This window comes from Rana temporaria, chromosome 7 (genome assembly GCF_905171775.1).
Source record: "Rana temporaria chromosome 7, aRanTem1.1, whole genome shotgun sequence".
Taxonomy (NCBI): Eukaryota; Metazoa; Chordata; class Amphibia; order Anura; family Ranidae; genus Rana; species Rana temporaria.
Window position 1 is genome coordinate 45,018,082 of NC_053495.1, and position 16,315 is coordinate 45,034,396.

General features: G+C 42.8%; 1 protein-coding gene across 5 annotated transcripts in view; it reads left to right on the forward strand.

The window, feature by feature from the left end:
* Positions 1-16,315, forward strand: part of PHF2 (PHD finger protein 2) — a 369,384-nt gene that overhangs the window by 221,698 nt on the left and 131,371 nt on the right. For 4 of the 5 annotated variants that reach the window (XM_040359305.1, XM_040359307.1, XM_040359302.1 and 1 more), the window contains exons 3-4: positions 1,186-1,300; positions 6,513-6,596. In XM_040359305.1, the coding sequence (XP_040215239.1) occupies positions 1,186-1,300; positions 6,513-6,596 (199 nt within the window). The remainder of the gene's footprint in view (positions 1-1,185; positions 1,301-6,512; positions 6,597-16,315) is intronic. The other variant, XM_040359303.1, reaches the window with a different exon arrangement.

A 16,315-nucleotide genomic window follows, 5' to 3' on the forward strand; every position in this document is an offset into this window, starting at 1 on the left:
ATAAAGAACTGTGAAGCAAAATAAGGGTCATTGCCCATCAATGCAGCCTTGCCATTGCCATGAATGCAGCCTTGCCATTGCCATTAATGCAGCCTTGCCATTACTGCAGCCTTGCCATTGCCATGAATGCAGCCTTGCCATTGCCATGAATGCAGCCTCTCCATTGCAATGAATGCAGCCTGATCGATTGCCCATCTGCAGCCTCAGAGGGGAGGCAGGACGAGCGCCAACAGATTACATACAGGAGAATCTCCTGTTTACACAGCAGCCTCTTTAATACAATGTCCCACATCCTATGATAGACAGAGGAGTTGTCCAATGGCAGCCCAGGAGACAAGACTTCCTATTACAAATGCCACAGAGTAAATAGGAGATTCTCCTGTATGTAATTTGACAGCACTCATTCCCTGCCCCTTCCTGTCCCCTCCGAGGCAGCATCGATAAATACAATATATATCCAAATTACCAGGGGGGCCACATTAAACTGGAATGGGGGCTGCAATTGGCCTCCGGGCTGGACTTTGGACATGCCTGTTCTAGTGCATGTTGGGGCAAAAGAAGTAACCTGATTGGTTGCTGTGTTGACACATAGGGGGTTATTTTTACGAAAGGCCAATCCACTTTGAACTACAAGTGCAAAGTGCACTTGAAATTGCACTGAATGTACACTTGGAAGTGCAGTCGCTGTAAATCTGAGGGGTAGATCTGAAATGAGCTCATCTGATTTTATTATCCAATCATGTGCAAGCTAAAATGCTGTTTTTTAATTTCCTTCCATGTCCCCCTCTGATCTACAGCGACTGCTCTTCCAAGTGTGCTTTCAGTGCAATTTCAAGTGCACTTTGCACTTGTAGTGCAAAGTGGATTTGCCTTTTGTAAATAACCCCCATAGGCTTGTTTTTTTTTGTCACTTTCTATACAATTTTATACTAGGAAATAAAAAGCTTAGCTGAGCCCTCTTCACCACCTTCCAGAAATAATAATGTATCAGCCCTAACTGTGTTCCCTTTGTAAACAGTCCAAACGCAGGCAGCAGCTTTCAACCTCACTTCCATCGAAAATGATGCAATGTACAATAGTTACATTAAAAAAAAAAAACTTTATGCTTTCCTACAATATTGGTGACAACCTTCCTGTTTAATAAAATCATTTGTTACAATAATTCTTGTGCTTTGTGTTTTGTAGTGAAAAAGAAAAGAAATTGGCACAAACAGGACACAGGACAGACACCAGAAGTCAAGCCAGTTCAAAATGGCAGTCAAGTCTTCATTAAGGAACTCCGGAGTCGAACTTTCCCAAGGTAATGTTCTAAAAATCTTTCAACATACTAATATAACTTTATGCATAAAATATTGTCTAGGCCAGTAATTCTTTAACCTGGGTTCTGTGGCACCCCATGGTTCTTCCAGAAGTTGCAGAGGTTTGTTGAGCTGCGGCTGATTGATCTCCTGTTTGTTGATGGCTGCATAATTCCGGGGCCAGCAACACTTGGCAGAGCCAGCAGCATAATACCATTTTTTTAGTTATCTGTAAGGGTGGCATTTTGCCACCAGTCTAAGAGGGGCATTCTTCCCATTGACTGCGAGAATAAGGGGCTATATTAGGTGTACCTCAAAACTTGAAAATGATTTGAAGGGTTCCTCCAAGCTAAAGAGGTTGAGAAAGGCTGGCCTAGACAACAACATGTGATTATAAGTCTACCCAGAATTGTTTTGGGCTCATGGTGGTGGGTTACTTACTTCTTGCATTATATCTCTGAGGGACTCCAGCTATGAGAAACTGCCCCATCCCCTCCCATCCCTAATCTTCAACACCAGTGTCCTTATAGTGACGGTTGTAGGTTATCATGGAACTCAACTGAATCTGTTTGCCACAGTCCTCAAGTAATAAAAGATTGAATAGTAGATTGAGTCCATATTTAACTCATCCATTTTAAGCAACTCCAACCAAAAACGTTTTATTTTTTTAGGTAGGAGAAGGGTTTTTGCCTTAGTCAGGTTTTATTGTGTGTCCCCCTATAGTTAGCTTTCTGTTTGGACTGCAGGTGATGCAAATTCTTTCCAACAAGGATGAGCACAGAAAAAAAAAACATTTAACTATGGAGGGTTTTATGTGATAGACCGACACAAAGTGGTACATAATTATGAAATGGAAGGAAAATGATCAATGATTTTCAATTTTTAAAAAAAAAAAAATATCTGAAAAGTGTGGCATGCATTTGTATTCAGCCCCCTTTACTCTGATAACCGTAACTAAAAATCTAGTGGAACCAATTGCCTTTAGAAGTCACTTAATTAGAAAAACAAAGTCCACAGTGTGTAATTTATTCTCAGTATAAATATAGCTGTTCTGTGAAGCCCTCAGAGTTTTTTTTAGAGAACCTTATTGAACAAACAGCATCATGAAGGCAAAGGAACACACCAAACAGGTCAGGGATAAAGTTGTGGAGAAGTTTAAAGCAGGGTTAGATTATAAAAAATATCCCAAGCTTTGAACATCTCATGAGACACTGTTCAATCCATCATCCGAAAATAGAGAGTATGACACAACTGCACATGGAAAGACATGGCCGTCCACCTAAACTGTAAAGGCTGGGTAAGGAGAGCATTAATCAGAGAAGCAGCCAAGAGGCCCATGGTAACTCTGGAGGAGTTGCAGAGATCCACAGCTCAGATGGGAGAATCTGTCCATAGGACAACTAGTAGTCATGCACTCCACAAATCTGGCCTTTATGGAAGAGTGACAAGAAGAAAGCCATTGTTGAAAGAAAGCCATAAGGAGTCCCATTTGCAGTTTGCGAGAAGCCATGTGGGGGGACACAGAAAACATGTGGAAGTAGGTGCTCTGGTCAGATGAGACCAAAATTTTACTTTTTGGCCTAAAAGAAAAATGCTATGTGTGGCGGAAAACTAATACTGCACATCACCCTGAACCCACCATCTCCACCGTGAAACATGGTGGTGGTAGCATCATGTTGTGGGGATGCTTTTCTTCAGCAGGGACAGGTAAGCTGATCAGAGTTGATGGGAAGATGAATGTAGCCAAATACAAGCCAAAACTTGTTAAAGTCTGCAAAAGACTTGAGACTGGGGTGGAGGATCACCTTCCAGCAAGACAACGACCTTAAACATACAGCCAGAGCTACAGTGAAATGGTTTCGATCAAAACATATTCATGTGTTAGAATGGCCTAGTCAAAGTCCAGGCCTAAATCCAATTGGGAAACTGTTGCAAGACTTGAAAATTGCTGTTCACAGACACTCTCCATCCAAACTGACAGAGCTTGAGCTATTTTACAATGAAGAATGGGCGAAAATGTCACTCTCTAGATGTGTGCAAAGCTGGTAGAGACATCCACAAAAAAACTTGACACTGCAATTTACAAAGTATTGACTTTGTAAAAAAAATAAAAAACATTTATTATTTTCCTTCCACTTTCTGCTGGTCTATCACATAAAATCCCAATAAAATACATGTAGGTTTTTGGTTGTAAAATGACAAAATATGGAACATTTCAAGGGGTGTGAATACCTTTTCAAGGCACTGTAATTTGTAAAAGTTTATTTAATGTAGTAGAGCTGTACTAAAATAATTTTCTTAAAATGATTTTTCTTTCTTTGTTCGGATTTTCTGGATTAAGGTTTTATTCCCTTCGTTTCTGTGACTGAACCATTCCAGGGATTTTACTCTAACCTGATCACTGTTCCCAAACAAAAAAGGGAATTCTGTCTGCTAGAATCTCAAGGCTCTAAAGCCTCATGCACACTGGACGTTTTTGGACATTTTTCACAGCAGCTGTTTTTGGCTTGAGATGTTTTTTTCTACAGTCAATAAACTCACACTGTGTCATTTTTTTGGCTTTAAAAACCCCCCCAAAACGAGTAGGTTCTGAGAGGAGTTTTTCAGCTGTAAAAACTCTCTAATGTAAAAAAAACTCTGATAAACATCAATAAACGCTTAAAAACACGTCTCACCAGCGTATTTTAACCTGTTTGATCCATTGAAAAAAAAAATGCTCACGTGGAAATATGCTAAAAAAAAGTTAGAAAACATTGAAAAACTCTGCAAAGCTACTGGCATTTGTATTACGTTATTTTAACGTCCAGTGCGCATGAGGCCTAAATGTTTATATTCGAGTCCAGCAATTCTGGATGAAATCCACCAAATCTGTCATCACATCTTCCACTGGGGAGACTTTCTTGCTTCTGTGAACATCAAAGATGCTTAAATGTGCCCATCTTTCCAGGGCATCAGCTATTTCTATGTTTTTTTTGCAGGTCCCCTTCACCAGTGATCATCAACCCTGTCCTCAGGGCCCACTAACAGGCCAGGTTTGCAAGATAATTGAAATACATCACAGGTGATATCATTTGCTGCTCAGTGATTGCAGTATTCTAGTCTGCATCTCCCCAAGGTAATACACTGGTAAAACCTTGCCTGTTAGTGGGCCCTGAGGACAGGGTTGATGACCACTGCCCTACAATACCAGTCTGTGGTCCTGCCATTTAGCCTCTCCTCTGTTCACCAAGGGGCTGTCTTCAATACTAACCCTGTTGCCTTCTTGTGGCATCCCCATTGTGAGATACCTAGGCAAGGTCCTGTTGAGGGAATAGTCCTCGAGGGATTTGTCAGACAACAACGTGTTTATAAATGTCCATACAAGAGGCTACAGAGGTTTGGGTGAATCCTGAGCGTTCAGAAATCCTAACTGGAATTGACACATTGCTTGGAGTATCTGGTCTGTTCTTGTGCATGTCTCAGGCCAGTGTTTTCCTTTCATATGAGAAACTTCAGATTCTCTAGTCTCGTGTTCAAATTATTCATTCAAAAATCTTTCTGCATTAAAGTCTTGGGGCTGATGGTAGCCTCCTTTTGAGGCAGTTCCCATTACCCATCTTTACTTTAGACATCTGCAATGAAACATTCTGTGGGACAAGTAAGTCCCTTTTCTGGACATTCTAGTTTGGTTGATGTTGGAGACCATGCTATCCCTGGCTGTATTGCCGCGTACACACGGTCAGAATTTTGACCGGGTAAAACTCTGTCGGAATTTCCGACGGAAAAATCGAGAACCTGCTCTCTATCTAAGTCAGTCAGAAATTCCGACGGAAAAAGTCAGATGGGGCATACACACGGTCGGAATACCCGCTGAAAAGATCCCATCGGACCTTTTCAGTCGGAAATTTTTCTAGCATTAAATTAAGCATAGTAGCGTGAGCTACAGTATGCCTTTATTTTATTTTTTTGCCCCGTACTCACTGTGCAATCCTATAGTGAAGATTCCGACTCCCCGCGGGGAATGGGCGTTGCTATCCAGAGGGAAGATGATTGACGGCCGGCTCTGGCGCGTCACGCTTCTCCGGAAATAGCCGAAATAGGACTTGGCTCTTCACGGCGTCTGTGCGCAGGCGCCGTATAGCGCCGTGAAGAGCCGAGACCTACTTCGGCTATCTTCGGGGAGCGTGACGTGCCATAGCCGGCCGTCAATCATCTTCCCTCTGGATAGGAACGCCCATTCCCCGCGGGGAGTCGGAATCTTCACTATAGGATTGCACAGTGAGTACGGGGCAAAAAAAATAAATAAAGGCATACTGTAGCTCGCGCTACTATGCTTAATTTAATGCTAAAATGTTGTTATTGTGGGTGAACCACCGCTTTAAGTGTTATTTAACTGCAGAAATGAAAATTCAGGTCTCCTTCTCTGCCAGACAGGACTGTGTTATGTGGCAGACCTGGGTTCATTTCATAACTGAATGGACAGATATTCAGATCATTTGGCAGGTAAGAAAAAGCTTCCATATATGTAGTTATCCTGTGAATTTAGCGGTTTGCCTGTCATTCAGCCTTAAGAATTATTGCAAGTAAAATATTACTTAGGTTCTGTCACACATTTTCCTGTATAGTATATACACTCCTATTTGAAAAGCACTATATCATTATTGTTTGATGGGTATAGTATCAAGCTACATTTTTTACACCATCACTACACACAAGCTCCTAAAACTCGAAAACTTGAATACACAATAAATATAATTAACTTGGTAACACAGAATGAAAGCAAACTGATTGCTCTCCAGGGTTATGTCATGATTTACATTGCTCCGTCTATTATGCTAAGCTAGAAGAAAGAGGAAACAAATTATGCTGTAACTCATTACTTACTGGTCTACATTGCACATTTCCAAAGTGCCAAAATACAAGGAAAATTACTTATTTTTTCAGGTAAGAATTTTGTTATTAAGTTATTATAATGTTACAGGGTGACCAAATGAATCACAAACCAGGAAAATTGACACTAAACATATGTTGAAAAATGCTTCATGCCTACAAAGACTTTGAATAGAGCAATGTAATATACAGTACACAAATACTTACTATTATCATGAAGGTATAAGTTGGAAGTGTCAGTAAAACGTTTATCATTCAACACTTCTGGCTGATACCTATGTCTGCATCTTCTACATATACCCCCTTCAGCCTCTACATTACTAGTATGTCTCTCCAAAACTGTAGGAGTGCGTCGAGTCGCAGAGATGAGATACAACAGGAAGTGTCCGATGCTGAAGATTCTAATGGTGACTCTAGCTTCGCAAGAGAGTAAGGATTGACATCAGCTTTAACGCTAATTGAAAGTATTTTTAGAGTATATAATATTGCAATATGTAGTTTAAAAAAAGATAGAATGTTTGTGTTTTCAGCTTAGCTCACAGGAAGTGACAAGGGTGGGTATTTTATGTGCTTGTTTAAAATGTTCTTGGCGGAAAAAAAGAAAACGAATGCAGCCAGGAACTGGCTAGCCTTATTACATCTAGAGGCACCTCTGCTGCCTCCCTTGCATTCCTCTTGGCCAATCACTATAATGGCCTGCCTCCCATTCTGGTGGGATTGTTCAAGATGTCGTGGGCAAGCTTCAACAGTACCAGAAAGTGCAGGGGCATTGGCAAGTCAGAAAGACCCAGGATTCAGCCCTAGTTGCATGAACTGCTGACAGCTGCAGGTAATTAGATCGTTGTGAGACAGGTTAGTTTTACCCTACCGATGATGTGTTGTCACAATAGAAATACTGCTCTATTCATTGCTCATGGTCACTGGGTCATGCCTGCCCACTCCCATGCTTTGCTATTAGCCCATCACTGAGTAGTTAGGCAAGGTTGATGGTGGGGGTGGATGAGAACAGGCAACCATGACAGGTGGTTGCTGTATTTTTACATGAACATCTAGGTTTTCTGGGTACCTAGCCCATCATGAATGCCTGCACTTGTTCTCCAGTGTCAAGTCAATATGTACGGCCTATGTTCCTCTGAGTGAATGGCCTTACACAGCGTGAATTCTATGCCCAACAAACACATATGCTGTTCAGCACTGTACATGCTTTCAGACCCAGAAACAAATTCTCCCAAAAGATTATCTTAGACCAGTGGTTCTCAACTACTGTCCTCAGGGCCCACTAACAGGCCATATTTTTAGGTATTACTTTGGGGAGATGCAGACTAGCATACTGCAATCATTGAGCAGCAAATTACATCACCGGATGTATTTCAGTTATCTTGCAAACCTGGCCTGTTAGTGAGTCCTGAGTAGAGATGGGCTTGACCCCGCCAGGAAGCCGACACTGCACATGGCTAATCACATGCAGTTGAAACATTTCCTGGTTTTCACCTGCACAGATCAGGAAATGTCTCACTGCCTGTGATTAGCCTGTGCAATGTCGGCATCCTGGCGGGATCGGGCACGTGGAATTTCGAACACGCCCGAGACCATCTTTAGTCCTGGGGACAGGAGTTGAGAACCACTTTCTTAGACTGAAAGCATGCAGGACATGCTTCCGGCAAAGCAATCACATACCCATTGAGCCCTGCATGCTTCTATTCTAAGATCTTCTTTTGGGAGATTTTGATATGGTCCATATCAGAAATTTAAGCAATCAGACCTCAACCTTAATAAAGGGCATTTCCGCCCCTGGAAACACGTTAACTATAGTTTTTCTATCAGTGGTGACCTTGTGTTCAAGAATAAAGCTTTTATGGACTTTTGAATTGAGAATTTGACACCGTTTCTTCTCTTCATATACATTTCCCGAATTGGGTGTGTTGGCTCTATGAGACAATGCCCGCACTTCACATTTTTTGAGCGGCTTAGATCCATCTGATATTGACCACTACCAACCTGTATTTGAAGAAGGCTGAGCATCAAGTCCAGTGCCTCTATCTCATTTTGTTAGACCAATCCAACAAGGTCTTCATTATTGCCATCCCTATAGAATTCCTGAATTTTTATTGGAAGAACAGCGTACCCTGGACTTACAGTTCATCCACCTTGGGCCCACATATACCTAGATCTGGACTACTAGTTGACAACAGCGACTGCTCTACTCATTTAGTCATCAGTTATAGATGCAGAGTTGGCAAAGGTTTCTTTTAGCCTCTCTTCCTCCAACCTAATGGCCTTTACACACAATCCGAAAATCAGACGACAGATCGTCCGACTTTTTCCGCTTAATAGTCGCAAGTAGAAATTGAATAGGTTACTAAAGTCATGATAATTATTCTCGTACGACAGAAAAAAAAAAATCGGAAGTGATGTCATGTGTTGTAGTGTATTTGTATTGTATTTTCGGATGACAACTGTACTGACTAAACAAAAATCGTACAATCTGGTATCATACGAGGAACATTTTCGTGCTTGTCCGATCATATAATATCGGATGAATTGTCGTGATCGGCTCTCGAAAGCTTTGTACCAACGATCTGATTATCGTACGATTCTTCCTCGGACAACCATTTTCGTACGATATTCGGATTGTGTGTTCGGGCCATAAGGGTGCGTTGTGTGCCTGTGACAGCCAATCTTGTTATTATGTGATGTTAAAGCTAACCAGTTGATTGAAAGAAGAGAGAAATTTCACAAGACAGTCCTAAAGGGCAGAAAGGTAAAAATCCATAGTTGGCTTTTAAGCACGCAGATTTTTGGTCTGTGAACCCAACCTTAATAACTCAATGGGTTTCACTTTAATTCATAGCTCTGCGCTTTTGCTGACCTACTTGTTTTTTTTTTTTTACTGTTTTTTTTTTTGGTTTTCTGGTTTGTAGAACTTTCTGTGTAATGGTTGCTGCTGAAATTACACTTTCCTGTGCATTACTATAATGAAATGTAATTGTGGGATCATAGCCATTAATAGCAGTGTGCCGTTACACCAGCAGCAATGCTAACAATTTGGTAAGAAGCAATTCGACGTAGAGTTGGAATAATTACATACAGTGTGTGAACTCTGAAAAGCAATCTAATAGATCTATAAAACCACACACGCTCAGTAAACATACAGTAGAGAATGACTTATTTTACACTTGTCTACTTGATTATTTAAAAATCTTTCATGCGAAAAGTCTACTTTAAATGAGATCATCAAAGGGCGCATCGTTTTCATTTTTGTTTAATTATGTTTTCTCTATATTTTCTGTCTGTAACAATCTATCACTCATAATAGCCATCTATAGCTGGTTGTCATATCAGCTGGCAATAAATCCCCATTATAAATGATCTGGTGCTACAAAAGATGTATAAGAGGATTGGTTTAGGGCATGGGTCTTCAAACTACGGCCCTCCAGTTGTTCAGGAACTACAATTCCCATCATGCCTAGTCATGTCTGTGAATGTCAGTGCATTACAAGGCCTCATGGGATGTGTAGTTCTACAACAGCTGGAGGGCCGTAGTTTGAGGATCCCTGGTTTAGGGATTAAGGACCTGATGAGCTCACTGCATGAAGACATAAAAAAAATACATACAAATCTGGAATAACTTGACCGTAAAAATATGAATATGTTTTTGTTGCCCTTAAAATAATTCCACAGAAATTGATTACAGGACCAGAAGTAATATAGGTGTAGAACAGTTTCTTTCCCTATATTGGCAGAGGTTCTAAGCCCTTCCCCATTTAAAAACCAAAAACCAAAAAATAAAACTTTAATAAACCATTACACTAGGTTTACAGTTATGCATTTTTTGTGCGTTTTGCAGTTTGCATAAAAGCGCTACAGTCCATTTACATGGTTTCCTATGGTACAGGTTCACATCTATGCATTTTTTAGCCGGTGAGTTTTTTTTTCATTGTCCTTTTTTACACTACATGTTTTTTTTTTTGGTGAATGAGTAGGATAACTGATAACTGATAGAACAGAGCCTTGGGGGCACTCTGTGCATGCTCAGTTTGGTGTGTATTGCTAGAGAGTTTTTTTTTTTTTGGGAGGGTGCATGTGATCGGCACTGTCTAGACCAGTGGTTCTCAACCTTTCTAGTGCCGTGACCCCTTGATAAAATTTCCCAAGTTGTGGGGACCCCTAACAGTAAAATAATTTTCATAGTGTGGGTTGTCAGCACCCAAGGCAAGACAAGTAGTTTGCGCCCCTAACCCACAAGCATTTAGCGCTTCCCGAGACCCTTCCACTCGTACAGTATTAAAACCCTTATGGTGCATCTTTGTTCTCCTTTCTTTCCCTTTTATCTCTCTCTATCCTAAGTTCTTGTTTTTTTACCCCCATCCCTCTCTAGCTGTCTTTCTTGCTCTTTCTCTCCGTTTTTATTTGTTCCTCCCCCTATTTTCCTCTCCCTTTCATGTATTCTCTATTTTATTTCCTTCTCTTACTTCTTGGTGGGTAGGTGGGGGGTACCGGATGAGCGGCAGTGCTGGAGGGGGGGTTGGGATGAGTGGCAGTGCTGCGGGGAGTTCTGATTGGCCAACTTAGGTGCTCCTGATCATGGTCATCTGCTGATCTGAGTACTGTAGTGGGGACTTTTAATGGCAACTATAATCACAGGTAGTGTTACTCACCGTCTCCGGCTTCACTGTGTCTCCGACTTTGTGGTGTCTCGTAGAAGTGACACCTATGTCGAAATCAGGCGATAGGGTCTCCTCCAGCCCCTCCCACTTCACATTCCTCACCAGTCAGCTGACCTCTAGTCTCAGCCCCCCAGCGATACCGTGAACTGAATGGGCGGCTGCAAAAACAGTGAGTGAGCAGCCGCAAAAAGGCTGGGAGATAGAGTGGTGCAGGCTTCGGTAACAGCCCAAGATCTGGTGACCCCAGGCAAATCATCATTTGACCCCCGAGGGGGTCCCGAGCCCCAGGTTGAGAACCACTGGTCTAGACGAAGGAGCGGGGGGTTCCTGCAGCCTCATAGGACAGTCAGAGAAGAATGAAAACTCCTCCTACAGGCTTTAACCAGACACTGATGGAAGTCAAAAGACTGCTTTATACTGCTGATGAGAAAATGTATTTTGCAGTTTATATTTACTAAAATAATCGCATTTCCATGTTCTGTGTACTGTGGGAGACTAGATATAGTGAATGCAGGGTCCTGGGTTTAGTAACACTTTAAGTTTCCCCTTACTTTCCAGGCCTGGTGACAGTGTTCATCAGGATAAATGAAAAAAAAGCATAAATCTCTTCAGTGGGAGACATAGGCAGAAATAAAAACCTTACTGTTCTATCCCCTTTTTTACGCTATCCAAAAAAGTGCTGTTAGATGTATTTAAAGCGGAACCTCACCACTGCATCAATCCCCTCTCCTCTTCAGTGCAGCCATTGTCCGAAATCCCCCCCCCCCCCCCCACGCTTGTGCAGATTAGCCACAAGTCTCTGCCAGATATTTGAGACCTGAGGACATGAGCATGCACAAGGGGTTTCTGTAGATGAGCACAAGTTCCACACTGTTCTGGTACATGGGCACTGTAACAACTGCGGCATCTGTACACGTGCCAAGAAATAACCCTTGCATGTGCAGATCCACCCACGGTAACTCACTGCCTCTTGGGAAAGGAGTGACATGACAATCCCAGGAGGCCGTGCGGCCTGGTCTAGGCCAGAAAGCAGGTAGTGCTATGTTGCAACACAAAAAATATTAACCTTTTTGCAATTTTTGAAAGAGGGAGGAAACTTTTTTTTTTTTTTTAAGTTTTGAATAGGGGGGAGAAGAATTAGATCACCTGTTGGTTTTCTATTGCTGTCTGTACCCCACCATGGAGAGTTGTCCTATTTTTCTCTATTTGTCCTGTTTACCATTATCACCGAGAGTGAAAGAGGCCAAACAATCCCAAATTTTGAGTTGTTACCAGAACAGGAGTACAGGGGAAATCTTCCAATGGGGACACCAGTTCAGGTGACAACCAGAAATTCCCTCAATTTATAGAGATCTCCCTTCACTTTCTGTTTGGCTATGGGACAGGAAATAAAGGAAAATCTCCCCAATGGGACACAGATGGCAAAAATAAACCCGACAGTGGTTATAACCCATCCAAAATGAAAAAAAAAAAAAAAATGCCTTTAGTTGTGCTTTAATTGTATTACCTGATTAGTTCAATCATTTCATAATGTAAGTAAAAAAAAATAATGAAGTTCTTAAAGGGGAGTTCCAGCCATTTGTATGTTTATTAAAAGTCAGCAGCAACCAAAAGTGTTGCTGCTGGCTTTTAATAAACAGGCACTTACCTGCTCCAGCGCTCCAGCGACGCGCCGGCCGGGGCTTCCGCTCCTCTCCCCCCCTCCCCGGCCGGCGTCTTCATCTTCAGTGTGGGCACCCGGCCGTGACAGCTTTCGGCTTCACGGCCGGGCACCCACTGCGCATGCGCGAGCGCGAGCAGCGCGGCACTGCGCATGCGCGAGCGGCGCGGCCCGGCGCCGCGCCCTGTAATTGGCCAGGAGATCGCCTAGGACCTGTGACGTGTCCTAGGCGATCGCCTACAGCAGCCACTTCCTGAAGGCGACTAAGCTTAGTCGCCTACAGGAAGGAGGAAGTGGGACAGGAAGTCCCACTCGTGCTGAAGCCCCCACTCCCCCCCCAAAAAATTACATGCCAAATGTGGCATGTAAGGGGGAGAGGAGTGGGATAAGAGGAAGTTCCAAATTTGGGTGGAACTCCTCTTTAAAGAGGTTGTAAACCTTCCAGTTGTTTCACCTAAATGCTTTAAGGTGAAAAAGCATCCAATAATTGCAGCCCCCCCATTAACTTACCTGAGCCATCGAAAGTCCTGCATCGAGAACGCGCTTGATCTCAGCCCGGTCTTCTCGGCTCTTCATTGGATAGATTGATAGCGGCGCAGCCATTGGCTCCCGCTGCTGTCAATCAAATCCAATGACGCGGGCACTGTGTCTATGGACGCAAATAGCATTTTTTTGCTGTGAAAATGACAATTGTCCCAAAAATGTGTCAAAATTGTCCGAAGTGTCCGCCATAATGTCGTGGTCATGAAAAAAATTGCTGACCACCGCCATTAGTAGTAAAAAAAAAAAATATTAATAAAAATGCAATAAAACTATCCCCTATTTTGTAAACACTATAAATTTTGCGCAAACCAATCGATAAACGCTTATTTTTTTTTTACCAAAAATATGTAGAAGAATACGTATCGGCCTAAACTGAGGGGAAAAAACGTTTTTTTTATATATTTTTGGGGGATATTTATTATAGCAAAAAGTAAAAAATATTGCATTTTTTTTCAATATTGTCGCTCTATTTTTATTTATAGCGCAAAAAATAAAAACCGCAGAGGTGATCAAATACCACCAAAAGAAATCTCTATTTGTGGGAAAAAAAGAACGCCAATTTTGTTTGGGAGCCACGTCGCACAACCGCGCAATTGTCAGTAAAAAGGGACGCAGTGCCAAATCTCAAAAAATGGCCGGGTCCTTTACCTGCATTTTGGTCCGGGTCTTAAGTGGTTAATGTATAGGTGCTGACATTTCTGATATTTAAGTAACCATTTTTTTTTTAGGATTTCACATAGTCATTGTCACAAGTGAACATGAGCTCTATTGTGAGTGTAATTTTTATCATAGCTCCCGGTATAATGTTCATAAGCTCTTTCATGCATCTTTGATAGAGGAGATGACCCTGTTGGTTCCTCGTTCCGACACCTGCGTTTATTAATCTCCTTATTTCTGCAGGAACGTGTCGGCGGAGAATAACTGTCTACTTGATGAGATTAAACCCTCATTCAACTAGTGGCTTCTCTGTGCGGGTTTCAGAGTGTTGCATGGGGATTGTGAAGAGCCGCCATCTGACCACAGATGTCTTCCTGGCAGGGAGGCTTTGGCATGCTCTTACAAAAGTGAAGTTGCTCTGCTCTCGTCTGCCTGCCCAACTGGAAAGCTATTGATTCCAATGTTTGGCTCAGACAGCAAGGAAGATTTTGGACAGTGAACTACCAGAGAAAACTTTGCCGTGATGTGTGTGAACTGATGAATGCTAACATGCTCACCAGGGCGGGTAAGGTTAGACCATTAGCACTGGGCCTCCTGGCAGACAAGTTACTAATAGGCCATGTCCTGAAATATCTGGACTTCAGGCAAACCGCTAAATAAAATACTTACATGGGAGAAAATCATAGGATTTGTATCTCTGCTTATCCAGTCCTGAGATTTACACATAACACAGTCCTACAGGGCAGCACTTACTCCTTTCTAGCCTAGGCAGCATTTATGTTTCCCCAGATACACGCTTGTGCTGATGTGCTGACGTTCAAAGACCTTCGGCACATCTGCACGTGTGCCCACACACATGCCCGAACATGACGTGATTAGGAAGGTATGGGACTTTGTGTTCGGGCCGCAGATGCACATAATTTCCTGTACCTTCCTAATTGTGCTATGCAAGTGAAGATCTGCTGCAAGGCTCTTTCAAGTTCTGAAGATGGGTCAAAGCGGTCACGTGCCGGTGCTGAGCAATCAGAATCGCTCTGATCCGTGCGGCGTCCTAAGAAAAGAAGGGAGGAAGAGCAGGGATTTCAAATCCCCGAGCTGCTACCCTGGCTGTGTAGGCAGCGATCTTCTCCGCCGCTTCCGAGTATGGTCTGCGGGACTGGGCGTTCCTATTTGATTGACAGTCTTCCGACAGGCTTCCGACGGTCGCATCTATCGCGCCACGATTTTCCGAAAGTAGCCGAACGTCGTTGCGCAGGCGCCGTATAGAGCCGCACCGATGTTCGGCTTCTTTCGGCTACTCGTGACGCGATGTATGCGAACGTCGGAAGCCTGTCGGAAACATGTCAATCAAATAGGAACGCCCAGTCCCGAAGACCATACCCGGAAGCGGCGGAGAAGATCGCTCTCTAAAACGGTAAGTACTGCTTTGTTTTTAAAAAAACTACCCGATTCCCCTTGACAAAATGAGCATGAATCTAATGTTAAAAAAAAAAATTTGGGTGAACTCCCGCTTTAATGCATAGGATGCATTAAGGTGAAAAAACATCAACCTTTACAACCCCCTTAAAATGTTTTCAGTTTTTTTAAGCACTTTCAGCAGCTAATTGAATCACTTACTGAGTTTGCAGGTTCTTATACCTGTACATAACAAATCAGCCTCTTACTATAGTACAGATTGTCCCTGATAGCAGGGGCCCATTAAGTATAGGCATTTTCGATACTGTAGATGGATGAATATCTTTGCGTGCTTCGCAAGGGACCACCCACTTCTTTTTCCGCAGAGTAAAGAAGAGAAAAGAGCAGCACTATGCAGTATATACATATCTTTTTGTTTGCAGTCAGGTATATACTGCATAGTGCTGCTCTTTTCTCTTTACTCTTCTGAAGAAGCAGGGGGTGGTCCCAACGAAACATTGCAGGGATTTAAAGTGTTTGTTAAGTAAAATTTATAAATCACTGCCAGCTCCTCTATTAGGCTCGATTCACACTAATGCGTTTTTTGATGCATTTTGGGATTTTTTTTAACATGAGTTCCTATGGAACACGTTCACATCAATGCATTTTTGTGCTTCTGCATTTTTGGAAAGGGCCGGGGACTTTTCTTCCTGCAAAACTCAGCATTTTGTACGTAATAGACTTCAACTGACCCACATCCAAAACGCAAGTACTGTGTTTTTGCCGCGATTTGCGATTGTTGAGTTTTTTTTTAGCTGTACATTCACTGTATACTGGTAACTGGTTGCTAATGAGGGGGTCGGCAAGCCAGCCGCGACGTCCTTAACCGATGAGTCGTCAGCTGTCAGTGGGCTTCCCTGCTGAATGTAAAATGGCAGCAAAAAAAAATTGTGAAAAAAATGGCGTGCCCCCCTCCCCAGGTCCATACCAGGCCCCTTGGGTCTAGTATGGATTTGGAGGGGACCCCCCCACACCAAAATGTAAAAAAAAATGTTGTGGTTTCCCCCCCAAAATCTATACCAGAACCTTATCCGAGCATGCAGCCTAGCAGGTCAGGAAAGGGAGGGGACGAGCAAGCGCCCCCCCCCTCCATACCAGGCCACCTTGCCCCCATGTTGATGGGGACAAGGGCCTCTTCCCGGCAACCCTTGCCTGGTGGTCTGTGG